Source organism: Carassius gibelio, chromosome B6 (genome assembly GCF_023724105.1).
Source record: "Carassius gibelio isolate Cgi1373 ecotype wild population from Czech Republic chromosome B6, carGib1.2-hapl.c, whole genome shotgun sequence".
NCBI classification, from domain to species: domain Eukaryota; kingdom Metazoa; phylum Chordata; class Actinopteri; order Cypriniformes; family Cyprinidae; genus Carassius; species Carassius gibelio.
The window spans coordinates 9,162,677-9,190,577 of record NC_068401.1 but is presented as its reverse complement, the minus strand read 5'-3'; the positions used below and the strand labels follow the sequence as shown (position 1 = coordinate 9,190,577).

The following is a 27,901-nucleotide window of genomic DNA, read 5'->3' as shown; positions in this document are numbered from 1 at the left end:
GAAGTGGTAGGAAGATGCAAAATAATTATAATTTAATTATGGAACAGTAGAAGCAACCTTCATTAACCTGTGTGGTCAAGCGTTCTTTACATGTCTATTAAGACGGGCATCTACATCTGTGTGCAGGACCCCATCCCCATTATGGGCCCTCCAGTTATTAGGCTCCTGCAAATGTCAGTGTGTGTCATCAAACATTAATAAGTGTTAATATGATCATACTTCACAAGTGGAGTGCAGCTTCTATCACGGATAATGAGGAATGATAGTCTCCCATTCACCCCACACATATTGGCTGAACCGCAACCAACTCTTTAAAGATTAATAACATTTAAGATCTCTGAATCAGACAGAGAGAGTTTGAAAGGCTTCCATTTCACTGATTGAACAGGTACTTTACTGAGTATCCCTCATATGGCATTTGATCTTCTGTGTGAGACTGCAAACGCTGACAGAGACACAGGAGGTTCTTAATTGCCTGTATGACTTTTATCAACTGGGATGAAGTCAGTGAACCTTTCTCAGCATGGACTAATTGTATACATTAAAGCAGCATGCACTTCTTAATAAATTCACGTTATGAAAAGACACCAATTAACTATCAGAGCAAGTGGCTCAGACTGATTTTAACTATTCAGAACAGCAAACATTTTTAATCAGGATGAATCAAAATAGAGTTCAGTTTTTGCTTCTTCACTCTGACCTAACAAACATCAACTTCTTTGGGAAAGATTAGGATAACCCAAAATGGATTCAAAGAGATTGCAGAACACTTTGAATTCACTTTTGTTGAAACAATGTTCATTTGAAGAGATAAAATAATAAAAACTGACCTCATATTTAAATATGAAATGCAAGTTGTATTAACTTCAGTATAATGTATGTGTCTTTATAAAAGTAAAAGTTCTTCCATTATACAAAAATAAAATGAAATATGTGCACATGAAATTTTATATGCTTTTCTTTAAGAGGTATGAATTTTGACTGCTGAAGTTGGGAACAAACAATGCAAACAAGCAAAGAGGCTGAATCTTTTTATTACTGTAATTCAGACTTATTGCTCCTCTATTGTAAAGTGATACAATACCCATCTCAAACTGAAATAATATACAGCACTGACAAGATACACATATACGCGACACAGATAAAATAAAATAATTTCAACTTGGAAAAATTTGTTTTGTCAATATTTTCACAAACTGATCGAACCAGTATGCATGCCCTTGGTAGAGCCGAATTCAAATTGGCTGCAGTTTCAAACCACAGGAATATTAGTGACTATTTACATCCCTGATCATATAAATTAATAAACACATGATAAATCTATTATCCTCTAGACATCAGTGAGAAGGACAATGCAAAATATGTGCACAAGTATGTGTACTGGTGGATACATGGTTTCTCTTTACATCACACAATGAATGCCAATAAGTTGGTATTAATTTATATGGAAATCATGCGATGCATAACCTGGATTTGGAATTTATTGCACATGGCCTCTGGCAGACTCACACCTGTAGGTATGCTCTCTCAATCTCGCTCTTTTCTCCTAGCACCGTGGGAATATTTGTGCTCTACTGGTTAATTAGACAGTGCCTTGTTGACCTCAGAGTTCAGTGTGCTTTAGAAACCCTGTGCTGATTAGTTGCCAATGATACTAAACACTCGTGGACAATAGAGACCTACCAATGTCTTTTAATTTCCTTTATAGATGTAAGCAAGTCACACATATCATCTAACACATCTAACACATTAATGGTTTCCTGCACACACCTTTTACCTACAGTCATAAATAGGCCCAGGCGGAATCTGCTGACTTTTTCTTTTTCTTTGACATTTTCTGCACAGATTTGTGGGAGAAATCTGAGAAATGCATTTAAACAGGGCCGTAACCACGGGTCCCCTCAGTAATCAGATATGGCCAAATTGCCAACCTCAGTATTTGATATCCCTTGATGCTGTTTTGCTGTGCTCCATTACACTTTCCTTGGTTTGTTGGTAGGATGACAAAAAGTTACATTTTTAGACTAGTCTGCCTCAGGGGACTTATGGTGCTCATCAATGTCAAAATAACTGATTTTGGCTAATTAGTGGTGAATTTGTACATTTTGTGGTCATTCGTAGTATTTTAAGGGTGGACCTTCATGCTTCCCTTTTTTCTGAAAATGATGTTTTCATGTGATTCACAAATTTTTTTCTATTTTCGTAATTTTCACCATCAACATTGTGCAACATCAGCTGTCCTGATTTTTGTGTCCACACAGATTTTTGTGTAAACAACGGCACATATTTGTGTTATTTGAAAGCTTGAAAAAATGTGTTTGTCTATTAAAAGGCTTGCATGCCTTTCTGTACCTGGGCCTTAAAGGGCCTTAAAGGGATTTTTGGACCAAAATGTATTTTCGATGCTTCAAAAAATTCTAACAGACCCTCTGATGTCACATGGACTATGTTGATGATGGACAGTATACCGTACACACAGCTTCAATGGAGGGACTGAGAGCTCTCGGACTAAATCTAAAATATCTTAAACTGTGTTCCAAAGATAAACCGAGGTCTTACGGGTTTGAAACAACATGAGGGTACGTTATTAATTACATAAATTTGCTATCTGGGTGAACTAACCCTTTAAGTGAATGTGTGTGCCTATTAAAAATAAATAAAATAATATTTACAAATACTTAATAAATTATAGTTCTTCTTTATTTTTCTTTGTTCTCTTAAGTCTCTTTCAAATGTTTAAAATATGGTTATGCTCTTGGTTTTAAACATGCTGAAATATGTTAAATGGAGCTGAACATATAGCAGCTGAAAGCAATTAAATTATCCAAAATATTTAATAAAAAAACAAGAAAATGACAGATTTACACAGATTCCGTGTGAGCCTACTTTTAAGTCACAAACACACAAACACTCACTCTCTAACAGCCTCTGTCAGGCAGCGGTCAGTAGCATCACTGCAAACTGCCCTGTGCTTGCGGCGGATCCTGGTATTAGCGCAAATTCGAGTCTGCGTGTTTTGCGGCCGCAGCCTGCGGAGACGTGTATGCAGAACTTTACGCAGTTTTTGCCGCGTGAACGCATACAGCAGCGGATGTAGCACTACCGTCCAATAAGCAAGCACCAGGAAGCAGATTCTCAGGCGTTCTAGCCAATCAGAGGGGCCAATGGCCAGCATAAGAAGGGGCATTATGGAGAGAGGCGCCCAGCATAGCAGAAATGAGAGGATTATGATGACAGACATGCGAAAAACACGCCTTTGGCGTTCCCGCCGATCTCGGTGGCGCCGAACTGCTCGACGCAAAGCCAAAATGGCCGATACTGATGCTCCCACGCCCATACTGGGCGGACCCTGAACAGGGGCGGGGCTTAGCTGAGTGGTTACTGTGGAAACAGTGGGCATGGGGCTCAGAGGCGTGGCCACTGATGATGTAGCAGGGCTGGGGATGTGAGGGCTACTTATGACGGATACAGATGGGGCAGGGTTCAAAGGCGTGGTTACCATTGAAGCAGTGGGGGTGGGGCTTAAAGGAGAGGTTATCACGGATACAGTAGGGGTGGGGCTAAGTGGCGTAGTGAGTGAGGGAGTGTTCGTCTCAGTGTTGATGGTTACTGTTGTAACTGTATCAGAGGCGATTAGTGGTCCGGTTGAAAGCGGCGGTGGGGAGGTGGGTGTGTTTCTCGTTGTGTGATTGGGTGACCTCGCTGACTTTTTACGCCGTAACCAGAGGCGGTGGACAGGTCGTTTGCTGTCTCGGTGGGACCTGGGTGTGCGTCCGATGCGGATGCGCAGTGCCTGAAGAATTCGAGAGTATGTAAACAGCATCACAGCGAGAGAGCATAGGAACACGGGAACCTGTAGTAAAAGATGAGCCTGTAGAGTTCCTCCCCACTCTGAGCAAAGCACAGTGCTATTGGAGTGCATAAACACCCCTTCGCCTTGCCCCGAAATAAACCCTGCTTCCACGAACGGTAGAAGGGGCATGGCCAAAGAAACTGCCCATACTCCAACAAGTAAAATGGTGGCTCTTCGAGGTGTCAGCAGGCGATTGGCTGGCCGGACGCTGATGTCATAGCGATCTAAGCTGATGAGCAGCAGGTTAAGTGCGGTGCCCACACTGGCGAAGCTGGCTGCCGATTCGTGAAGACAGCAGAGAAGGGCGTGGTGAGGAACCGAGGCTCCGCCCAGAATGAGGAGCGTGGCAGTGATTGGCAGGCAGAGGAGGCAGAGCAGCAGGTCAAGGGTGTGCAGGCTGAGAGTGACGGCATGACTGACGGACTCCAACAGGCTGCAGTGACCACAGTATAACACCAGCACGGTCAGATTGCCACCCACTCCCAGGAGCAGCTCCAGCAGCAGCACAGCACTCACTGTAGCCCGGAAGCCGAGCCACGACCCCTCCTGCTGAGCGAGTCCGGCCCCCACGCTATCTTCAGCCTGTAAGAGGGACAAACCGTTGCCCCCAGTGAAGCTGCCATCTGTCTCCATGGACACCATCGAAACGTGCCTTCAGGCATAGTAACGCCAGCCACTCCTACTGGCCATGCTCCACCTACTCAGGTGTTGTCTTGGGGCGTTGATGAATGATTGACAGCTCTATGATGGGAAGACAAAAACAGAATGAAACACATCCTTTAATGAACAGGCCAAAATGTACAGTATTTACTGGAGCAGGGCACACTGAGATCCACTGTGACCCCTTTTCCACCGACAGGGTGCCAGGCTTTTCTTATATATTATGTTTATTAAACCACATATATTTTTATAAATACTAATAAAAATAAAAGACAAAATGTAAATTCATTTAAAATGTTCCAATATATTATATATATTAAATTTTATAGATTTTTTTTGTTTTATTTTAACAAAATAATTCAAGTTTTATATATTTCTATCTATCTACCTAGGTATCTATAAAATATCTAAAACATCAAAAATACATATTTTAATACATTTAAATGTACTGATGTATTTCTAGTGTTTTTTAATTTTTAATTTGTTTTGACTAAATATTTTAATGTTATCTATCTATTTATCTATCTATGTATCTATATATATATTAAATAAAAGAATAAAAATATATGAAACTAAACATTTAAAGCTTTTTATTGTTTTATTTGAGATTTTGATAAAATAATATCAAAGTAGAATATCTGCCAGTTGAATATCTGTATTTTAATACTGGTGCATCCCTAGTAGTATCATTTAGTCAGTTACGTCATCGTCACTCATTCAAGAGCAAACGCAGGCTGGGACCAAGAGAGATTCACAGATGCAGCCAACCGAGCGCTGGCATCACTTTGGTGGAACAGGGGTATGATTTGTCCTTCTGAAGGGTAATAAGGTATTGATCTAGAAAGACAGGACAATAAAGATGAGTATGATCTATACGTGAGTCATCGTGTATGTGTGATTCTGCAGTCAACCAACTTTTTGTGTCCAAAAAAGAGAACAACTCCAACAGATGAATTACAGCACAAAATAATTGCTCACACATGAACAAGGACACAAACGATTGCTGAAACCTTGATGAATTTGGCTATGGACACAGTGGTAGTGTACACAGTGCACTGCTCAACATCTGATTTAAAGTGTTATTTTTCTAATAAACTAAAAATCTAACATACATGTCATCAAAACAAGCAGCACTCAAATTATAGGCTGCGCAATCACAGCATCCTGTCATTCCCAAAAAAATCATAAATATATAAATAAATAAATGAGTTCAACTTGAGACTGATCCCATTTCTAGGATGGTTGTTACTATGGCAACTGGTTTACAGTTTAAGAGTGGTCAAAATACAAAATTTGAGAATTTCTGCATCCGTGGCTGCTCAAGCAGAGCTGAGACTTTGCCTTTTGAGCACATCTGTGATAATGACCACAGGAGGAAAGTTTTGATGTTTAACACAATGAGACTGCAGACGGGGGGAGGGCAATACGGTTGGCGTGCCAATGCGCCCCATGCATGCCATGCTGGTAATGAAAAGAGGTCAATGCAGTGGAACTTTTTAGTGAGAGTGGAAGACATAGATTTAGGGCTCGGATTCTGTGGTACGAATAACCGAAGCTTGACATCTTATGCTCACAGAAGTGAGACTGAGGCAAAAATAAGCAAGACTGACTTTTGTCAGAGATGGCAGATCACGGCATTGCATGTAAATAACTAAGGAGTAGTAAAAGAGATAGAGAGAGAAGGAGAGAATGAGAGACGAGTGGGAGGCCCAGGTGCACAGTGTGTTGTGAAATCGCTGGAGGAGTTTGTTTCTACCTCCTACCCTGCATCCATCACTATGCTATGCTTGAGATCCATCCATCTTTCTTTAGACTAATCACGCTGTCTCAGCTCTTTCTGCCATTTATCAGACTCTATTTCATTATCGTTGTTTTCCAAGCCAATTTGGTCTGTCCACGCTGGTTTGTAGCCTGCCTGTTAAAGGAATAATTCACCCAAAAATGAAAACTCTTATTATTTACTCACCCTTATGTTATTCCAAAACAGAATGTTCTGTGGAACACAAAATATGTTCTTCATGGAGCTTTTTTCCATACAGTGACAGATTACAATCAAGCTCTAAAATTTAAAGAATACTATCCACCTTTTTCCTGATGTAAAAATGGGCCATTCGCCATTTGTAAATTCTATGGGTCTAGCTTCTGGTCTCATTTGCATCCAGCTATTTTTAGCTGTACAAAACAGTTTGTTTTTCTGCTTGAAATTGACAGTTGATGTGCCTATATATATATCATTTTAGTCTGCTATCTTAATTAAGAATACACTGGTTTGTACTGCAAAGTTTAACCATTTACTGAATGTTATTATTCTATTCGTTATTTACCTATAGAAGCTAATGAAACTGAAGTCTCTTACCCATAGGCTTACTTCCGCATTGAGGACAAAGGTGGATAAAAGTGGTCCATGTGAATTTTTTCTGTATTCCATGCATCTTAAATCATGTGATAGCTTATTGTGTAGAATTTAAATGTGAGCTAAATTAAATGTAAGCAATGAGATATTATTGAGATATATTTTGAATTAGTTTAAATTTTTGTACTTTCTGTTTTTACATTAAATTTCTGTTTAATTGTTTAATTTGTCATTTTTTAAAATATGTCTATGTAGTTTCTATTCATTTGAGTTATTTTAGTACATCAAGTTAAAGCTGCAGTCCGTAACTTTTTTTTGTTGTTAAAAATTCAATCAAAATCAGAAAATTCAATTCAAAATCAATATTTGAGCAAGTACATAACCAGCCAGTGTTTGAAACTATTGCCTTACTTCAGGCCGATTCACAACAGTTAATTTATAATAACGTTTTCTAATTTTAGTGGTTCGGCTAGTTTTTCACAGGAAAATTCAAGCATGGCACTGCGTCATTACGTCATGTCTGTAAACATAAAGAAGTTACCCCAGCTAGTATCGCATGTGAAGATCCTGCAGATGGTGGATCGTTCAATCATAGCCTATTCCAACAGCAGCTGGAATAATGTCAAAAAAATCATTTTGATTGCGGATTGTAATCAAGAAAGATTATATGTGAATTAAATTAAATTATATTCCAGTTTTAAATGTGCTTCTGATTACAGATAGCCTGGGTTTACACAAGATGTGCATTTTAAAGTCAACCAGTTCGATGGGAGCATAGCTTGCTTTTTGGGTTAAAATAATTTCTTAATATGAAATTCGAATGATGTGACAATTAGAGATTAGACTGTACAGAAATCAAAATTTACACACTATTAGTCTACTCATCATGCAATTCTGATATTGTTAACATTAATAATTTGAGAATAAAGTATAACAATTTATTGTAAAGCTTTTTTCCTCAGTTGGTCAGAACAAAGCATCGAAGACCTGTTAATTACTTGTTCAAATGACAATATATGGTGAAAATTCTTATTTGGGTCATAGATTCCAAGACGTAGGCTAGAATCTGTGATTACTAAATTCAGTGAATGTCCACACCAGGTGTGGTGACTGACAGCTACACAATCACCAAAAAACTGATTCATCCGCGCTGGATGACAGCTAAGCTGCAACCTCCCGCTCTCTCTTGTAAAGCCTACAGTAAATGGAAGTGACTTAAACTGTAGTTCACTGACTGGCCGCCAGAGGCTGACTCCAAAAGGGAGTCAATCCCCTAGACTCCCCATGTTAAAATGCCCAAATTTATAGCAGAAAAAAAAAGTTTACAGCCTGGTACAAAAAGTGGTGTTGGTCTATATAGCAAATTTTGCCCTTCATGACAACTGTGAGGGGGGTGATTTTTTTATAACTCATCCATTTAAATTACCGTAATTCCTCAAATAAAAACCGGTAGTCAAATAAATTCTGGGCCTCTTATAGTGGCCGGGGGTGTGGTCAACATGGACAAATAAAGGCTGGTCTTAAAAAAGGCCGGGGGAAAATTTGTTCAGCAGATCCAGATAACGAACGTACACATCCACTGCCGGAGCGTTTCTCGTTCTCAAGTCAAGAACCGGTTGCATCGGTTTTCGGATCACCAGTACACTGAACCGAGAAGCATTTCTGTCAGACGTGTCTGATTCGAGAGCTGACGAGCTGATGATACTGCGCATGTGTGATTCAACGTGAAGCAGACTGACTCACAGCCAGTCCGAACCGAACTGATTTTTTTGGTGATTGATTCTGAACTGATTCTGTGCTAATGTTATGATCTCTGTCCACTGGAACGCTTTTAATTTAAAACGGGTTATTTAAAACAGTTACTTATCAAACAGATGGAATTAGAAATAAAGGCCTGCCTTTAATAAAAGCCTGCTTCAAATAAAAACCTGTTACCTTCTGCAGTTCAGGTAAATAAAGGCCCCGGCTTTTATTTGAGGAATTACGGTATACTAAACCTTAAGATTGTGCATAATTAAGGGCGTGGAAACTTGAGTGACAGGTGGATTGCCGCTGTTGTCACCGCGGTCGAGCTAAGTGGGTGTGGTTTCAGCAACCAGCTCTCGCCTTTAGCCCATTTTCGATTATCCACGAGTGACGCGCAGTGACGCGCTGTCAGCATGCTCTGCCCAATTTGTGCTTCAAAAATGCTCTTCAGGATTCTACGGGTGACGTCATGGACACTATGTCCACGTTTTATACAGTCTATGATCACAACCTACGCTTGGAATAAAATATGGAAAAGAACTGCAATTCCAGGTTTTCAGACATAGATGGCGACAAAGAAGCAAAATTTACGAACTCCAGCTTTAAACTATAGTTAAAGAAATGTTTCTTTGGCTATAGCTGATATAAAAAATAAACTCAGATTGTCTTTGTCTTTGTTTTTTTACATGACAGAAGGCAGCTGTTTGTTATAATTTTATATTTGGTTAACTATAATATCTTGTTCTTTATTTTGCATATTGAAACTGGCACATAAAGGTCAAATGATGATATGAAACCTGTAAAGCCGTATCAAGGCTTTTTACTTTGTGTTGCAGAGAAAAAAATAAAATAATAATAATTTTAATATAGATATATATATATATATATAGAATGACATGACATGTGAGTAAACAGTCACAAAATGTTCCTATTCCTTGTACATTATAGGCATTCGAACCACATATGCATGTGATAATGAATCTGTTGGCGTGTCTCTGTGGATAAAAGGGTCCTACAGAGTCAAAATTGATTTATAACGAGCTATATCAATAGTGGAATGAATATGCAAATCCATTAAATTTGTTTACAGACTATTTGGAAATGAGACAGCCTGACGACACGTGAAACTACAGTCATTACAGAGGGAAGAACCAAAATAACTCCACATCTAAAAGGAGCTAAAATAGCTGATGATCTAGATTCCTCTTTCCTTTCATACACATTTTTAACATATCAGGGACACTTATACCTGCTCCACACTCCATTGTTCCTCACTGTTGCTGCCTGTCCTAAAAACAAGCTGTAGCCTTTAATCTTATTATAAATGTACACAGACCATCTCATACATCCTCTTCTCTTCTTTTCCTTCCTTCAACTGGCTTCTTGCCACCTGATCTGAAGTGCATCTGAAAATCCCCCTTTGACTGCAATCAGTGAGAATGTGCGTGAATGTGGGAGCAAGATGATGATGATGATGGGTGTGATGAATGTCAAATGATTGACGCAGGCTATTTAACTTTTTCCCCCTCAATAATTTGCTGGAGTCACGTGTCTCTGAGCATGTGCATGTGTCCAGTTGTGTTTGAAAGCATGAAATGTGAGAGGACGATGCCCTGCTGCAAACTGAATTGTCATGAAAAGCAACTCATAAGCATAAGAGTCCATTGTGACTGATGATAATGGCGATTCAAACTAATGGGGAAAAAAAACATTAATTTGCAATATATCTATTTAAATTACACCTTGAATTTCACACACACGGACTGACCACAGATAATAGGCAACACATGGATCTGTTCGGTAAACAAATCATCCGTAGTGGCGACATACCCCGCATTTGACATTGCTGCCAATTTTTGCAGTGTAAGGAGTATTAGTCAGATCCAGATCAAACGACACTGCTGATTGTCTCTTATCATTTCTATTCCCAGGCGCGCTTTGCCAAAATGTACCACTTAAACAACCGAAAACGATTGAAGAGTGATGGTAAAATGGAACCGAATTAAGTGAAAAGATCAATAGCCTCGTGAGTAGTGTGGCGATGCATCAAGGAGGTTTTTACTCACCTTGCCCCGCGCGCCGGGAATCCCCGCTACATTCCACTGCGGTCCGTTCAGCGCGCGCTACTCTCTCTCACTCTTACTAGAGTGCGAGCTTCCGTGGGGCTTCAGGACAGTCCGCTGTCAGGTACGTGCCCGGAATAAATGTCGCACCTTCAGTGGTGCTAAACGGTGATAGAAATCGCTGCTGTGCTTCTGTGAGTACCCATGAGTGCCGCTATCCTGTGTACTAGACGAACTGAACCCGCTCCCTCTGAGCTAACGCGCAAACACAAACGCGCATCCACGTCTGCTCTCGCACGATCCTTACAAACCAATTTATAAGATACGGGCTTTGTGTTAACAACACTGTATTACTTTTTTCAATTGTTTAATTTCTTTATTTTATAACAAGCACCACATTAAACATGCGAGCTGTAAACATTAATTTATATAACATTTTTATTTAAATACATTTTTCGAAGTTGTAAATAAAACAAATAACATAATGAGTACTTTTTTACAAGAAAAGACTACCTACACTTATAAAATACTACTAAAACTATCTAGAGAACATTTATACTACCCCCCAAAACATCCAAAAATTCGATTACACAGACCAAGGAAGTTACAAAGGCAGACATATCCACATTCATCCACAAATACAAAAGCACAACATATCTCTCAGTAGAGTGAAAGGTATTTATTGCCTGTTCCAATATTTGGTTATTTTCCAGAAGCTGTATTAACAGATACCCAATTTTATTGTTGTCCTTTAGTTTTATAATGTAGGTTATTCTTTCCAATACAATATAATGTGCCATATATTTCATGATCAGTGGATGGACCGTCTGTTCTTCAGTAGAATGCTACTGAACATCTTGCAACAACTAGACAAAATGTCAATCATTTTAGTGTGATAATAATGATAAACGTACAAAAATAGACCCAAATCACATATTTCAGGGGTCACTGGAATTTTTTTTTTTTTTTTTTTGAGGAAATTAGTGTTACATTTTTGCCAGTGTCTTAATCACCTCACATCCCCAAATACAGTGAAATAATGTTTCCTTATATTTTTGGCATTTGAAACATATATCTGGGATGTTTCAGGGGTGACATAAGTACGCATCACCCAGTCATATTGAATTAACTTAAATCTAGTATTAATTGACTCTAGCAACTCTGTTGAATTCAGATGATTCTTTAGAGCTGTTAACAATTTGGCAATAAAGCAAAGAAATTTGATTGGTACTAAGATCCTTATAAAACATAAGCTTTTGTAGTTCTGATTGTTAAGGTCTATAGTGAATAATTTTGCTTGACATTTATATAGCTGTGAATTTGTAAGTATAAAAAGTGTCATTGCACTTTACAGGACACCAATGTATCACCCTTAAATAAATCCCCAATCTTAAAAACGTTTTTTTTTCGGTGTATACATGTTTCCTCTATGAATTTTAATGCTCAGCACAATAATGAAAGGGCAAAGAAATTGCTTTTCAATGTCAAAATCAGTGTCACCACATCTTTCAAAATGCTATGAACATAGGATATTTAGGAAAGGGCAATTTAAAAGGCATATGTAATGATCTGAGAGAATGAGGAATGCATCCACATAAAAGCTAATTTTTCCAAGTATTCACTGCACTCAAGGCTTGATTAAAACATAATATAAATTATTACATGGTTGACCTCCGGAGCACCACAGTGAATTTGATGCACAGCTGTCTGTGACTGACATTACAATAAATTCATTAAAATCCACAATGAGCAGAATGAGCATAATAAAAATATAGACTGGCACTCAAACAATGTTATTAAGCAGGCATGAAAATATCAAACAAAATACCCTGACAGATGGACTGGCTAAAATGCAGTCAATGAATAAATATGAGTGGAAATGAATATGAAAACAGTGTTTGAGTGACAGCCCTGGAGGAGTAGTAATGACTGTACGTTGGCATCTTAACAAGACGGTCCAGAATCATTACTGAATCATCAGATGTGTGACTAGGATTGATGCACAAAACAAACCCCCTCCACCCCACCCACCTCCCAAAAAGACAACACAACATAGAGTAACACCAAATCAACAGAGAGAGAGAGAGAGAGAGAGAGAGAGAGAGAGAGAGAGAGAAGAGAGAATGAAAAGACTATGTAGTTCTTTTCTAAATAAATTACAGGTGGTTACTGACCTTTTAATGGGGCTCTAGTTGGCATACTGTACAAGTCTAGTCAAATGTAGATCTGCACTTGTTGATATTCATTGTTAAAATGAGAGCTCCAGCACCATTACATTTCAGTCTTGTTTCAGGTTTTTTTTTTCTTATAAAGTTCAATGTTTATTTCAAGCAAATACAGAACACATGAAGAAAATATCACTTTAAAATGTATGAATGTATATTAAGAAAATAACTACTTTTTATGTGCTATTAAAACTGGCAGACAGGAAGTGCCTTGTGCAAAGAAAACGTTAAATTGCTCCAACATCATTTAATACGAACAGGACTGTAGAATCGATATACTATAATGGAAATAAACATGGAATATAACGAACGGAATATATGAAAACATTAAAACCAGTCAACAATATAAAAATATCTTTAAAAATAGCACCATTTGTCCAAGTAAACATGCAACATCTGATAACACAACAACATTCATTCTCATTTTCAAGCAGATAAAAATACAGATCTACATTTACAGTACGATTTTGTACAGCATAGACTTATTCTACGAACAAGTCTAAGATGAATTTGTTAAGAATATTACCATGTGTGTGTTCTAGTTTCTGTTTTTAGCACCTGAGAAAATGTCAGTGGGTGTAACTTTGTGACAACAAGGATTACGTGAGAAAGGAAAGATAATGTGGTGTGCTATTAGTGACTGGACTTATGTACGTGTGTGTGTATGTGTGTGTATATATATATATATATATATATATATATATATATATATATATATTAAACAACATATGTAGATTAATCCAGATTGGAAGGAATATTAACAGATGTTTGGCAGCTCATCAGACACAAAATAAATAAACAAGAAAAACCTTAAAGATCTGATCCATATTTAAAATTTGCTTGTTCCGCTGAGGAAAAGGTGTTGACATCAGTCTTTACCTTGATCTCTTGTGCATGATGGCAGTGTTCAACACTGAGCTTTAGCTTTTTTATATTGCTGATGAGTTAGAGATCCTCCATTTTCAGTCAACTCTTGTCTTCAAGCTAAAACACAATTCTATAAAACATAGAATAGTTAGAATTGAGAGTAAAACACAATAGAGACAGATTTACATAGATGCAGTTCAAAAATCACATCTCTATCCCATCCAATTCATAATTGATTTAGAAATATGCATTAATGCACCATTTGTTACCTTCAGCCTTTTCTATTAATCAGTGTGTGTTAATGTACCTTCTTATTGTTGTAGACAGAGTTTCTCACAATCTTCCTTCTGTAAAAAGCGGTTAGCGTTTCCTCCACAGCCGCTGTAGATAAAAGGTCTACAGACACCCACCTCAGAGTTAAAGTACCAACGCAAAGTAAAGCGGGAACAATTACCCTCTTCCATGGGCAAGATGCAGGAGTCTAAAAAGACACATTAAAGAAAAATAATTAAACGGTTGAATGGTAGAGGATAATCCCCAATTCTTCCTTTGTTCCATGGAAAACACTACCATTCAAAAGTTCTATCCTGAATTAAAGCTGCAGTAGGTAACTTTTGTAAAAATATATTTTTTACATATTTGTTAAACCTGTCATTATGTCCTGACAGTAGAATATGAGACATATAATCTGTGAAAAAATCAAGCTCCTCTGGCTCCTCCCAGTGCTCCTATTGCCATTTGCAGAAATACATCGCTCCCGTTAAGAAACAACCAGAGCTGCGGTCCGTAACTTTGTTTGTGTTCAAAATGTATATAATAAGCGAGTACACCATGAATCCATTTTCCCAACCGTGTTTTTAGCTTGTCCTGAATCACTAGGGTGCACCTATAATAAGTGTTTATATTCGGACTATTTTAGATTGCTTCGGGGGTACCGCGGCGGAGTAACCCAGTACCTTTGTGATTCTTCATGGACATAAACAGAGAGAAGTAGTTCCGATGTTCTTCCGCTAGACGCAAGCAGTTCTGTTTATTAACCGCTAGAGCGTCAAAAGTTACCAACTGCAGCTTTAACGCGATTTGAACAATATGGCAAAAGACACTGTTGAAATGCACAAATGCACACAAGGCAGATTCAACTTTTAAACTTATCATTATTGCATAGCTCTATAGTTCAAAGTGCCACAGAGATCTGTAGAAATGTCCAGCTATTTTCTGTGGCGGGACAGCTGCTTGCAATCTCATACTAAGAGCTGTCATACAGATGAGTCAGCGGGTTGACAGCATGCAGAAGATACACAGAGAAACAACAGGAAGTGAGAACAGCAAAGAACAATAGTATGCAGCAATTACAGAGTGCAAAAATGATGATAATCCATCATCACAGAGTTTTGTTAAGGGTTTGAAGAAGATGACATCTATATAAGTTTAATACATTACCACAGATAGCATTTTTAAGCATTTTGTTCCCAACAAAGACATGGAAAAGCAGTAAAAATGAGGAGAATAAAATATGCTCCATCAATACTTTTATTCCCAGAGTAAAGGCTCCCCAATATATTAATGCGTAAAGATGACTCAACGGAGCCTTTAATCTCCATGATGAATGAGGAGTGGCTGCTTACCTTCACCTTTCACCTCAAATGTTGTCTTTTCAGCTTTTAAAGAATCAAAAGAGACAGTTTGACCTATAAAAATATCCATATATTATAATATACGTCTGCACACGCAGCTACAAACAAACTGTTTTTCTACTGCAAATAAATTGGCATACCCTGGCTTTTATTGACAGTGGTGTCATAGTCAGCAATCTCCACCATTGGAGCATCGTCATCATAGGTCTCTATAGAGTAAATGTGCTCGTAGTCTGGATCATTTGTGTTCATCACAACACGCAGCTTCTGACCTGCAAAATAACGTGCATTGGATACACAAAGAAAGAATATGAGGGCTATTGGAAACCAGAGTTTAGAATGCTGGTATATCGTAGTTTGAGAGAATTCAATGTACATGTGCAACTGGATATGTTAAATACAAACATATATTTAACATATCCTACTTATGCTTAAGGCAGAAACATAGTTTCTGTTTAAAGGGGTAGTTTAAAGAGAAAAATTTAAAATTTGTCATCATTTAATCAGTCTGGTTTCTAACCTGAATGATTTACTTTCTTCCAGAGAACATTATAATGAGAGGTTTTGAAAATGTTGACACTGCTTTTTAAAATAATGCTGAATGACCACCATTGTGAAAAAGAAGCGCATTTTAACATACTTTCAAAAAAAGAGAACTTATTACATAAATAACATACTTGAAAAGAATATTGGAATACTGAAATGGAAAAAAATCATTGTGAACATTCTTCAGAATATCTTCTTTTGTGTTCCAGGTTTGAGTAAAAGATGACAAAATTTGTATTTTTGGGTGAACTGTTTCTTTAAACTAGTCCTTTCATAAATAGAGGACAGAGTGACAGGAGTTTTCAGTTTAGAAGAGAGGAGGATAAACAGAGAAAGAATGATGAAATGAGGATAGGACTCACCCTCCTCGTCCCCTTGGACTAGTGAACGCTCAGGGGACGTGGAGGAGCTTCGGTAAGCCTGCACTGCTACAGCTTTCTCAACTTCCTGAACACCTGAGAACACGCCCATAACGAATCACACAAAGGCAAGATAGTAAAACCCATCAGTGAACACACTCACACGGCATCCATGCATGTAAAGATGCACTCAAAGTTCATGCACTACATCAACAATTTAGCATGCACAAAACCTGGAATTCAGCCATGTGGACACAGACCAGTAATACTCACGAACATACTCAACAATGTTAATACAGACAGAGACCACATAAGACAGTCACACACATGCCTACTGTTAGTGAACTGTGTGCACATGAGCTGCTGATGCAACGATAGGAAAATGTCTAATGGCTATATTGAGGTTTTATAAAAGTCACAACTTACCTCCACAAGCTTAGGGAAAAAGAGAGAAAGATAGAGAATTGAATTCAAGGATACAAAAGAGAAATTAAAATCAAACATCAATCAGAATTTGCAACACACTGTATTTCTGTAAAATGTATTTCCAAGTGTAAAAATTAATGAAAGGGTTAGGATTTGTTTTGAAAGAGGATTTTTTTTGATTTCATGACATTAAAAGGAGTCATTGATGATGATGGAAAATTGTTTTAGATGGAGATAAATGATGATTATCCACTCACCACAATGCAGGTTCATCTCACTTCGAACATAAGTCCGAATCTCATCCTCCTTAAAGAATAGAGAGAGGATTGAGGATTCAATGAGAGACTCAAGTAGCAGAATAAAATATGCATGATGACATTACAATAAATCATGAATCACAAACATCTATTTGTTCTGACCGTCATGCCTGGTTCTCCTCTGTCTCCTTTAGGTCCATCAGGGCCAATCTCACCCTGATACAAAAACACAAACAGACACATTTAGTAATGAAAGATATGCAATATGGAGAAAAAATGCAGAGGACAAGTAGGTGTATAAAGTCACCTGTTCTCCTGTTACTCCTGGGATCCCAGGGATGCCACGTGGGCCGACCATAGCAGGGCCTGGAGGACCTCTTTCTCCCTACAATAAATATTCAACACGTAACATATGATGAACTAACCATGGCTCCTTGTGCATATGAATCAGTGTTTCCCGCAGTGCTATTCAGGAGCAGCACTGCACTGCTGCTGATTCTGCTCCAAATCAATACAAACCATCACAGCAAAAGAGGAAAAATAAATAAATAAATAAATAAAATAAAAAGAACTATACTTTATGTGATGAGAGAAAGACTCTGTAATGAATCTGTCAAACTAATTGGTAAATCAGTCTAAAAAGAACAGAGCAAATGGTCTGAATCATGGACTAAATTGGTACGACAGCTAAAATCCTCAGTGAATCGGCTCTGATTACTCACTTGTTCTCTGAACCACAGGTTATGACACAAAATGAGCACAGAACATTACTGTGCTATGTGATTTTTTTTTAAATGTAGAAAATTCATATTCATGAGGTTAGTGAAAGTTTAATTACTCATTGGTTGTCCATATAAAGTTATAGACATATCCACAGACCTATCGTAATTTAAAAAAGCATGCTGTGTTTTCCATTGTCAATAAAAAAAAACGAATCTATGGAAACAGACATGTATAACAACTCTTACAAGTTCACTCTTACTGATATAAAGTAAGTTTGATACCTTTTGTCCTTGCAGGCCCTCTGGACCTTTACCTCCAGAAGGTCCTTGAGGGCCTGTCAAACCAGGGGGTCCATCCGCTCCTCTTGGACCAGTGGGACCAGGGATACCAGGTTGGCCCTAAAGAAAGCAGGCGGAGGACGTTTTAAGGTGGAATATTGATAAGACGTTTCACTGAGATCAGCAGTGTTAGGCTTAAACAGCAGGGGAGCTTAAGGATTTGGTATACTCACCCTTTCACCTTTCTCTCCTTGTGATCCCTTCGACCCCGTAACTCCATCAAAGCCTCTGTCACCCTGGGCATAAACAGATGAATGTTACATGTTTTTTTTTTTTTTCACGTTACTTTTTGAAATGAGAAGAATTGCAGAGTATTTAGACCCATGTTGCAGTAAAACATTTTGTTTTCTGCTGGTTTATTCAGCAGTGATTTTAAAAGAATGAATACGTTGCTGCATATCAATCTTAGGAAACATTAAATATTTTAATTATTAATATTTAGATATAATTTTTTTTACATGTTCAAAGGCATATGTGTTTCATCAATTATAGTAAAACTTACTTTCGTGACAACACTATTATTCAGTATGACGTCAGACCAATATGTTTCAAATGCTATATGTTCTTACCTTGTCTCCAATGAGTCCTTCCTTCCCTGGACTTCCTGTGGGACCTGGAGACCCGACTTCACCCTGAAATAAAATTTGAAATCAAAACAAGAAAATGAAAAGAATTGCATACAAGCCTCATGCAAAAATAAATGCATTTGAACACATACCTGCTCTCCTTTCTTCCCTGGCAATCCCGGTCTGCCATTAATCCCAGCATCCCCCTATGAACACACAGAAACATTTCATCACTTCGAGCAAAACATGGCGACACAACAAAAACTTTCCTCAAGCTCTCCTTATTACTCACCTTGTCTCCTTTCGCTCCGCTTTGTCCACATGCTCCCTTGGCGCCTCGTTCTCCCTGTAAGCCATTAAAGCTCAGTCAAACTGTCAATCACTCAATGTTTAGGGAGTAATGACACTAGAGAAACGCTCCCTGGGAGGGACTATTTAGAAAGAATAAAGCACCATTCATGTGTCAGTCATGCACACTCACACACAAACTCACACACACCCTACAATTACTGTCTTTCTCGTTAGTGACAACAGATAGAGGTCTGAATCCAGATAAAAGTTCTCATCTGCTATGTGAGTGTGCGCGTCTATGTTGCCGCTGGCTGAAGGGCAGCTAGTACTGTCAGCAGCGGCCCATGTATCCCTCAGAGGAATGATTCATAAGCAGGAGTCTTTCATGTGCCTCACTGCACTCAACAAATCAATTTCTCCACACATGCACGTATGCGCACACACATATTCACACACAAAAACTTTCATACGGTGGCTCTGAGGTACATACGCAGATGAATGTCAGACACAATGGCCTGGAATCCAGACTGTGGCGGAATTATAAGCAGTGTGATCATCTGGTCTGAAGGGCTACTCAAGGTTAGCGATAAAGCTAGCAAGAGTCAGGTTGAGTTTTAATCAAAGAGACACACACACACATACACACACCTTAAGGCCTCGCGAACCTACAGGCCCAAACTCTCCCTTTTCTCCTCTCATTCCAGGCAGACCATCTTTACCAGGTGTTCCCTGTAGAGGACAGATAAAAAAAAGAAGCAGTCATAGGGAAACAGCTGAGTCTGGGGACTGCATGTGCCAGTCATGCGCTGATGTTGTAGGCATCTGAATAAGAATACGCACTGCTTCTCCTGGGACACCAGGCTGCCCTGCTTCTCCCTGCAAATGATAATTAAATATTTGATCAATATGTGGGTCATGCACATTGTTGTAAATATGCAAACATACCCAAATGTATTCAGGCATATGCATATGTTTATTCTTGTTCATTTGTGATGAAAGAGAGTGTATTTTTCACCTTCTGACCACCAGGACCACGGGCTCCCCGGAAGCCAGTGGAACCTCTCTCTCCCGGCTCTCCTCTCAGGCCCTGCAAATGTGATAGAAAAATCACAAATGAGATCTCTTTAATATCTTTGTCATTTCACTCAAACAGCAATGAGATTAAAGAGGGAACAAATTGCGTCTCTTGCTTCTCAGATTATTCTGCTGAGAAGAGACCCCAACATGTCTCAACCACGTCTGTAATCAAAATGAAGAGATTTCAGTTTACTCGTTCTCATCAAATTCTTTGAAGACCAGATTTTCTGAGCTAAGCCACATGAGTTTTGTTTATGCTCTTATTTTTGTCTATATTTCATTCACCTAAGGAATTTTAAGAGATTTCTGAGACATAGATAAAAAGAAATGGGTTCTGAAAAACTCACCTTTCAAATGAATCCAAAGAGAATGACAATTTTATTTAGCAAATAGCAGTAAGATGATATTTTTAGTCATGTTGAGACTGATAATAAATAGTCCATATAAAATGTTATACTATTTTGTCTAAATTAATTAGACAAATTGAATTATTTATTTAAATAGCACAAGAGATTTAGGCATCACAACATTATATTGTAGTTGTATATTAAGAAAAAATAATAATATGATGAAACAAGAAAAAACATTCTTACCTGTTCTCCTGGTGGTCCTTCCTGTCCCTTTGCACCCTTTTCACCCTGTGCACCTTTAGGTCCTCGCTCCCCCTGAGGAGAGCAGCGATCAATACAACTGATTAGTTGCTTACTGACTCGTTAACAATCTATAGATCTCAAAGCAGACACACATGAATGCTTTATGACCAGTTCTCATAGGCACATGTTCTCAATAGATGAGAAACCTATAGCAGCCTAACCTTTATTATTGGCCTTTAATCTGAGTGACCCAAAAGCATTAATAATAATATTAATAATTCCTTACATTTATATAGCGCTTACTCAAAGAGCTTTACATAGAAGGGGGTATCTCCTCATACACCACCAGTGTACAGCATCCACCTGGATGATGTGACAGCAGCCATATTGCTCCACAACACCCACTAGCTTATTGGTGGAGAGGACACAGAGTGATGAAGCCAATTAGCAGATATGGGGATTGTTAGGAGGACATGATGGTCAAAGGCCAATGGGCACCACCTCTACTCTTTTTGAAAGACATCCTGGGATTTTTAATGAACACAGAGAGTCAGGACCTCAGTTTAACGTCTAATCCGAAAGACGGTGCTTGTTGACAGGATAGTGTCCTCATCACTACACTGGGGCGTTAGGACCCACACAGACCACAGGGTGAGCACCCCCTGCTAGTCTCACTAACACCTCTTCCAGCAGTAAACTAGTTTTTCCCAGGAGGTCTCCCATCCAGGTCTTGGGCTACAGGATGACATGGCTGCCGGCCATTAAACACCTGACACAGCTTAATCAATACAATTTGACTCACAGTTTCTCCTTTCACTCCTTTCTCTCCTGGAGGTCCCCCCACCAGCTGAGTATCTCCCTTAAAGATAAAAAAATCAAATGCAGCAGTATGCAATCTATTACATATGCAAAAATAACAGTATAATATATTCTATATGCACCCTTTTAGGGTGATATAAAAACCCACTACTTCACATAATAATCAGTTTGTTTTGCGATAATCACATGACTGTACATAATTCATCTTATTACATGGCTACAAATAAATAAATGCAAATGAACTAAATCATTGGTCGTTTGAATGATGTATTATTTAAGAAGAATTAAGTTAAATTTACCAGCTATCATTGAAAAATATTGGAAAGGACCAATCAGAATCAAGTATTTCAGGAGGCTGTGTAATAAAGAAAGATGATCAAAGCATTTTCCAAAAAGAAAAAAATACCTTTTCTCCTTTAATTCCTGAAGGACCTTGTTCGCCCTGTGAAAAATTGGTAGTTTATAAGTTTATAAAATGTGTGTGCATAAAGGAATGTATTTCATGACTCATTATTATTATTATATTAGCAAAGTAAGGAACAAGCCTCAGCCAGATTGAAAAGTTATACACACCTTATCTCCTCTGTTTCCTTTGCTGCCAGGAGGACCCTGTCAGTGGGACAGACATATAAGTAGAGGAGAAATCTTATTTGCCTGAGAATTTGTATGCATTTTGTAGATAGAAGACGTGCTTGACTCATAATGGTTTTGAAATTGCAGCGAGTGGGAGACGAACACATCATAGCCCTGAATATAAAGTGTGACGAATACAGTGTTCATACAGCTACCGCTCTGCCTGCATCAGCCTTTCCACATCTAGACGAGGGCAGATCAATGACACCCATCAAGAGAGACTGACTGTTACTGCCTGACTGACATCAATATGTGTAGAAAACAGGATGCGGTGGGGTAAAAAATAATGAGTGAATGCAGAATGTTGCATTAGGAGTATATTTACAGAAGGGCCTCTCTCTCCATCTGTTCCAGACCGACCTTCTTCTCCCTACAAAAATTACACAGATACTCACATCATCACAATCTGATATGCATACAGACAAATGAACAAGAGATGGAGTGATTATGGACATTACCCGAGGCCCTGGGTCTCCTCGCTCTCCTCTTAAACCTGGCACTCCTACTCCAATTTCACCCTGAATGTGGAGGTAAAAGAGAGAAAAGGGGTAATGACTCTGTGTCTCACGCAGTGCACTTCATTTTTGTCCAATAAAACCGTCCTGAACAGCTCTGACTCACAGAGACACATTGGTTTCAAAGTTTTAGCTTTTAGAATGGCTTCCTTATTTCCAAAATAAACACAAATAAACTGGTCTTGAAAGTTTAAAACCAATTTTTTTAAATCCTTTCAATTAGTATTTTTCTACCTTTAATAACAAATTATATAATTAGTATAACAAGTTTAAGTAAAAAGCATGAATTTCAGAATGCCTTACTATTTGGTATATCTGTATTTGGTTTAGTGACAATATGCACTTATGCACAATATGCAGTTGTTTTCAGGTATAAATGAAAAAAAAAAAAATCCATATTTCAGATTTTTAACTATATGCTATACATAATATGCTGAAACATGAATGAACAGCCCTAAAAATATACAACAGCCAGGGCTCTACAGAATATTATTCACAATCTTTTTAATTAGTATACAAGTGCAAGTGCTCCTGAAAATTATAAGCCCTGCAAGCAACACATCACTTACTTTATTGCCCTTCAGTCCTGCAAGGCCCGCATTACCCTAATATGAAGATAAAGACATCATTGAATACCACTAAGGGAGAGACGCACAGTTATACTTGCTATAAGAAACACCTTAAATGCAAATACACAATTATTTTTTTTTTCAATTTTAACATGTCTGTGTCTTACAGGGGGTCCTGGGGGCCCAACACCTCCTGGTGATCCTGGGTTTCCATCTTTGCCAATAAATCCTTGTTGACCCTTACAAACAACAAGAGGAATTACAGTCATTGGATGCAGCCAAATTTAGCAAATGTTTTTGTCTATGATGGTATTTAACCTTTTTGTTTAAGTAGTAATTCTAAATGTGTTGTTTTTTTAGTGTACATTTGTTTCTATATGTGCAGTGACTCTACGAACCCTGTCTCCTGGTGGTCCAGGGGGTCCTGGCTGACCTGCTTCACCTCTCTGCCCTGCCAGTCCTGGCGTGCCATCCAATCCACGTGGTCCAGGAGGGCCCGGGGGACCTGGTAAGCCAGGGTCACCCTACAAAAGATTAAAAACTTTAATTTATTATATAAAGTAGATTTTAATGCTTGCCACAGAAACAATATAAGATGAGTTATGTGCCAAAGTTTACACTTAGGGCTAGAGGTCTGTTTGCAACAGTTCTGTAACAATAAAATGAATCAAATACCTTTAAGCCAGTGGGTCCAGGTTGTCCTGGAGGCCCAGACATTCCCACACCAGCTTCTCCTTTGACTCCTTTGAGCCCTGGTTGTCCTCTCAATCCCTGAACAATGAATGTGAAACAGTATTTTAATGATGCATATATTATAGTGGAGATAAAGTGGATGGTCATGCTGGCATTTCTGTCTCTAAAGTTACAAGTTACTGCAGGTACTCACATTCTCACCAGGATCTCCAGGATCACCCGCAGCACCCTGTGAGTAAATAACACTTTAAAATCTATTTCTACACATTGTGCATTGCCTTATTTGTGGGCACTCTTCTCATAATAACACCACTCACTCTTTCTCCTTTGATTCCCGCTGGCCCTTTGTCTCCCTTTGGACCCTAAAACACAAAACAGCCAAACAGAAAAATGTATATGTGTATGAAATGTGAATTCAGAATTTGTTCTACAAATGGCATTAATGACTGACGACGGAATATGATGGCAAACTGTGGGAACAAATAATGGGGCATAAATAAATACATCCAGATCAACAAATATAAACCTCAGAAATGTAATGAACAGAAACTCAAATAAATAAGCAAAATGAGTGAAATTCACCGGTGATCCAGGAAGGCCTCTTTCTCCAGCGGTACCTGGCAATGTCAGACCAGGAGGACCCTTAAACAATCATAGTTATATATGAGTTAATAATGTGGTATATTCATGTCAGAAACAACAAATCTATGGCCCATTATCTACAATCTATGTCATGGCGCAGTGCACATAAACCATCTATTTCCATCTATTTGGTACAGAATTGGTACTGTACCAAATGGATGGATGCATTGACTGCCTGTGTGCTTCACTTCTGTTTATTCCGTTCATGTATTTTCAGGAAATACTGAACATTTCTGAGAACACGCTGTACGTATTTTTCAGATATTATACACATTTCATCACTGGCGAAACTGTAGATGACATCTCTTGACAGATTAGTTACTCCTGAAAGTATTCAGCTGTACAATGAAAGCAGGTGATGGATTTTGCCTGTGCTATTTAATGTGCGACGGGCCACAATAGTTTACTTCCCTGTCCCTGTCCTGTAATAGTTTTGTGAGGTGGTAAATATATTTATGGAGCACATCAGTGCCAATATCTATATAAACTCATATACAATAAGGCACAATTACACAGGATTCGTGTCAAAGAGCTGGCAGAATTCTGAAAAAGAGGATCATAAAGTTTGCTCATAAAGTTTACTCACTGTATCATTTATTTAAGGTTTAAAATGCAGCTACATAGAGCTAAATCTATTAATCAGACACACAACGGCACATTAAATGATTTTTAAAGCTTAGTGGCATGCTGTCAGTTATCACAGACAATAAACCAAAACCACACTTATAGTAATGCACTCAGAATCTATAACGCAAGGCATTCAAAGCAGAAATAGGCAGCTTGAATTTTTGTTGAATAGATATGAATTCTTCTGAATAATTCGATTTTTAATGCTGTCTAAATAAAGCATTTGAGCTGAATTGGTGAATTAACTTCTGGTTATTCATTACCAAAATAGTTTCTGTAGGTGAATTTGTTAAAAAATAATCTGTTATCATTGCATGTATCTTGTGCAAATTATCATAATTACTAATTTACATTGTTTTTGTTATGAAATACATTCAACCTCTTTGTGTTGGCAAACAACTGAAGTGGCAAACACAATATCCAAGAAGTTAACGCAACTAGAAAATAGAAATACAAAAACTATACTGTCAAATAAAAATCTAAATTTAGTATGAAAAATACATACCTGAGGCTTTTTATCCTTAACAGTCATGAAATATTAGATTAAAGTTACATAAAACAGAGCCTCTCTACTTGGACTGAACAAATGAAAGTCTTCACTTGTCTGTGATTTACTTTAATACTTTGTGCCGCTCCTCAGTTGGCATTTAGGTATGACAACACTGAAAGATCTATTGAAGAGCTCACGTACATGCTGCTCTAACATTACGTTTGCTTCGAATGAGATTATCTGTCATGCAGGTGAGACAGGTTGATCTTCACACAGTGTTCGCTATGATGTAACCATGGCAACAACTCACCATCTCACCCTTCTTTCCAGGGGGTCCAGTGACAGACTGCAGAACACAGTGGAAATAAAGGGAGAGAGATAAATTGAGCGCGGTGGGAATTAAGAGCATAGTGTCAGTCAAACTATACATTACGTGCAAATCCACACATGCAGATTCACATATGGACGCACCTTTCCTGGTGGACCGATGTCTCCCTGCTCTCCTTTTAATCCTGAGGGGCCAATGGGTCCGGCAATACCCTAAAAGAAAGTGACAGAGTAATAATAAGATGGAGAGAGCAGTTAAGTAAGGAAGAAAAGAAAGAAGCAAAGAGAACATGAAAAAAGATGCAGAAGATAATGAAATTACCACATATCTTTGTAAATGTCAAGGGCATATGATCACTCACCTGTTTCCCAGATAACCCTGGCAGGCCATCTTTTCCTGGAACACCGTCTCTCCCTGGGACCCCAGGCTTGCCCCCCTCTCCCTGTTTATGCCATCATGTTAATCAAAGATAACCTTGTTACTCAAACGAGTGCCATGCCTCACAGTCGCATTGTCAGCAAACAACAGTTTTCATTATCACTCATCACAAACACAAACAAAATCATTCTAAACACTGAAAAAATACAGTTTATAAAGTGTAAGTTGAGTGTTTTGAAGTTGAGAGCAACTGAATGCATCACATAAACATAAAATATTTTTTGGCACTAGAATACTGACTTTTGTGGTGCAATGATATTTTCTAGCTAATCTTTAGTTAGGTTATAATTTTGAACAAGATCAATAAACAACTAATACACAATTAATTATGACAATTAATAAAATAAAAATACACTTAAGTATGTTTATGTATGCTCTAAATCTCAGAGAAAATGCATAAAATCATGTGTGTGTGTGCATGGGTATATATACTGTGTTATATATGTTGATGTATATATATATAATATATATAAAGTGTGTGTGTGTGTGTGTGTGTGTATATATATATATATATATACAGTACATATAGACCCCTTTTGCGCGGACGTCACAGGTACGTCACGGCGCTAGCTGGAGGCAAAACAAACGGAAAACTGGAGGCGGCTAATACAAACCAACACAGGGTCGGCTACTCAAGGAGCTTAAAATGTCGTCTTGTTGTGTTGTTGGTTGCCAGAATCGACGGAGAACATTTTATATACATTGTTGTGATTAATTGTGACCGGAATTTAAGAACATGGTAAGAAAGAATAAATACAGAAAGTTTATAATTAATTTGCAGTCTTTCTAGAAAATATTTACATCTTAATAATAATTTTACTTTAATGTCACTCTTTATTTAATCTAAGGATTTATATGCCCTCAGTTTCTCTTTACTATACACGCTCGGTTTCTCTATCAGGTAAGTGTAGATGTCAGGCCACTCAATCGGAGGTAATCCTGTCAGATCGTCCATCCAATGAGTGATTGTGTACGGGTCGACCAATCTGGTTCCGTCCGTTAAAGTTAACTTTTTCAAATAATTATCGCGGTCCCGGACAGTGAGTGACCTTAAATATTCAGATAAAGCAGATATATTCAGATTTTCTCCAGCCATTGTTAAAAAAACAAGCTAATAAAACTCGCTAGCTACCGTTTGTTCAAGTGTTGAGGGGAATCTTTCTGCCTCCAGCTAAGCCCCGCCCACACAAATACGTCACCTTGTTTACCAATTGTAAAAGGGTCTATATATATATATATATATATATATATATATAGTTTATTAAATGTCTATGTACAGGTATGTATATTAGCAAAAGAACAGGAGAACAGAGGCACTTCATATAAACTAGGTCTGAGTATTGCAAAAGAATTGCAAAATATGTGCCCATCTGAGAAAGTGAATTGTGGTTCAGTTTCAATCTTTCTCACACCTCATAGAAACAGTTCTGACTGCACTGTGAAACAGCTATATTGCTTTTCAAATCCAAATCCAAGTGCTCTCACACAGCTGATGCATTTCGGCTTTTATTGATCAAACATTCAACCACGCATTGCCTCACCTTCGCCATTTGACCAATTAGTTGAAGAG

The 27,901-nt window shown here is 38.1% G+C and overlaps 2 protein-coding genes across 6 annotated transcripts in view; both read right to left on the bottom strand.

Moving 5' to 3' along the window:
- Positions 1–1,027: 1,027 nt before the first annotated feature.
- Positions 1,028–10,937, bottom strand: LOC127959573 (G-protein coupled receptor 22). Its single transcript, XM_052558824.1, has 2 exons — positions 10,679–10,937; positions 1,028–4,594 (listed from the first exon to the last, which is right to left on the bottom strand). Exon 2 carries the CDS (start codon positions 4,493–4,495, stop codon positions 2,912–2,914), a length of 1,584 nt encoding a protein of 527 aa, XP_052414784.1. The 5' UTR covers positions 4,496–4,594; positions 10,679–10,937; the 3' UTR covers positions 1,028–2,911.
- A 2,628-nt stretch (positions 10,938–13,565) lies between these two features.
- LOC127959571 (collagen alpha-1(VII) chain) overlaps positions 13,566–27,901 on the bottom strand; it is a 55,207-nt gene continuing 40,871 nt past the window's right edge. For 3 of the 5 annotated variants that reach the window (XM_052558819.1, XM_052558820.1, XM_052558823.1), the window contains exons 88-119: positions 26,255–26,335; positions 26,037–26,105; positions 25,876–25,911; positions 24,389–24,448; positions 24,124–24,168; positions 24,000–24,035; positions 23,789–23,884; positions 23,512–23,637; positions 23,281–23,352; positions 23,114–23,149; positions 22,488–22,547; positions 22,355–22,399; positions 21,970–22,005; positions 21,803–21,838; positions 21,380–21,436; positions 20,578–20,649; positions 19,923–19,994; positions 19,748–19,783; positions 19,556–19,636; positions 18,909–18,962; positions 18,769–18,822; positions 18,620–18,682; positions 18,224–18,286; positions 17,994–18,110; positions 17,297–17,374; positions 17,152–17,205; positions 16,990–17,038; positions 16,310–16,741; positions 15,542–15,673; positions 15,393–15,455; positions 14,075–14,248; positions 13,566–13,897 (exon numbers count right to left, since the gene is read on the bottom strand). In XM_052558819.1, the coding sequence (XP_052414779.1) occupies positions 16,722–16,741; positions 16,990–17,038; positions 17,152–17,205; positions 17,297–17,374; positions 17,994–18,110; positions 18,224–18,286; positions 18,620–18,682; positions 18,769–18,822; positions 18,909–18,962; positions 19,556–19,636; positions 19,748–19,783; positions 19,923–19,994; positions 20,578–20,649; positions 21,380–21,436; positions 21,803–21,838; positions 21,970–22,005; positions 22,355–22,399; positions 22,488–22,547; positions 23,114–23,149; positions 23,281–23,352; positions 23,512–23,637; positions 23,789–23,884; positions 24,000–24,035; positions 24,124–24,168; positions 24,389–24,448; positions 25,876–25,911; positions 26,037–26,105; positions 26,255–26,335 (1,704 nt within the window). In that variant the 3' untranslated portion in view covers positions 13,566–13,897; positions 14,075–14,248; positions 15,393–15,455; positions 15,542–15,673; positions 16,310–16,721. The remainder of the gene's footprint in view (positions 13,898–14,074; positions 14,249–15,392; positions 15,456–15,541; positions 15,674–16,309; positions 16,742–16,989; positions 17,039–17,151; positions 17,206–17,296; positions 17,375–17,993; positions 18,111–18,223; positions 18,287–18,619; positions 18,683–18,768; positions 18,823–18,908; positions 18,963–19,555; positions 19,637–19,747; positions 19,784–19,922; positions 19,995–20,577; positions 20,650–21,379; positions 21,437–21,802; positions 21,839–21,969; positions 22,006–22,354; positions 22,400–22,487; positions 22,548–23,113; positions 23,150–23,280; positions 23,353–23,511; positions 23,638–23,788; positions 23,885–23,999; positions 24,036–24,123; positions 24,169–24,388; positions 24,449–25,875; positions 25,912–26,036; positions 26,106–26,254; positions 26,336–27,901) is intronic. The other 2 variants (XM_052558821.1, XM_052558822.1) reach the window with 2 other exon arrangements.

What these genes read in the sequence shown, in the direction of transcription:
- LOC127959573 (XM_052558824.1), bottom strand. Translation starts at nt 4,495, where the DNA reads ATGGTGTCCATGGAGACAGATGGCAGCTTCACTGGGGGCAACGGTTTG.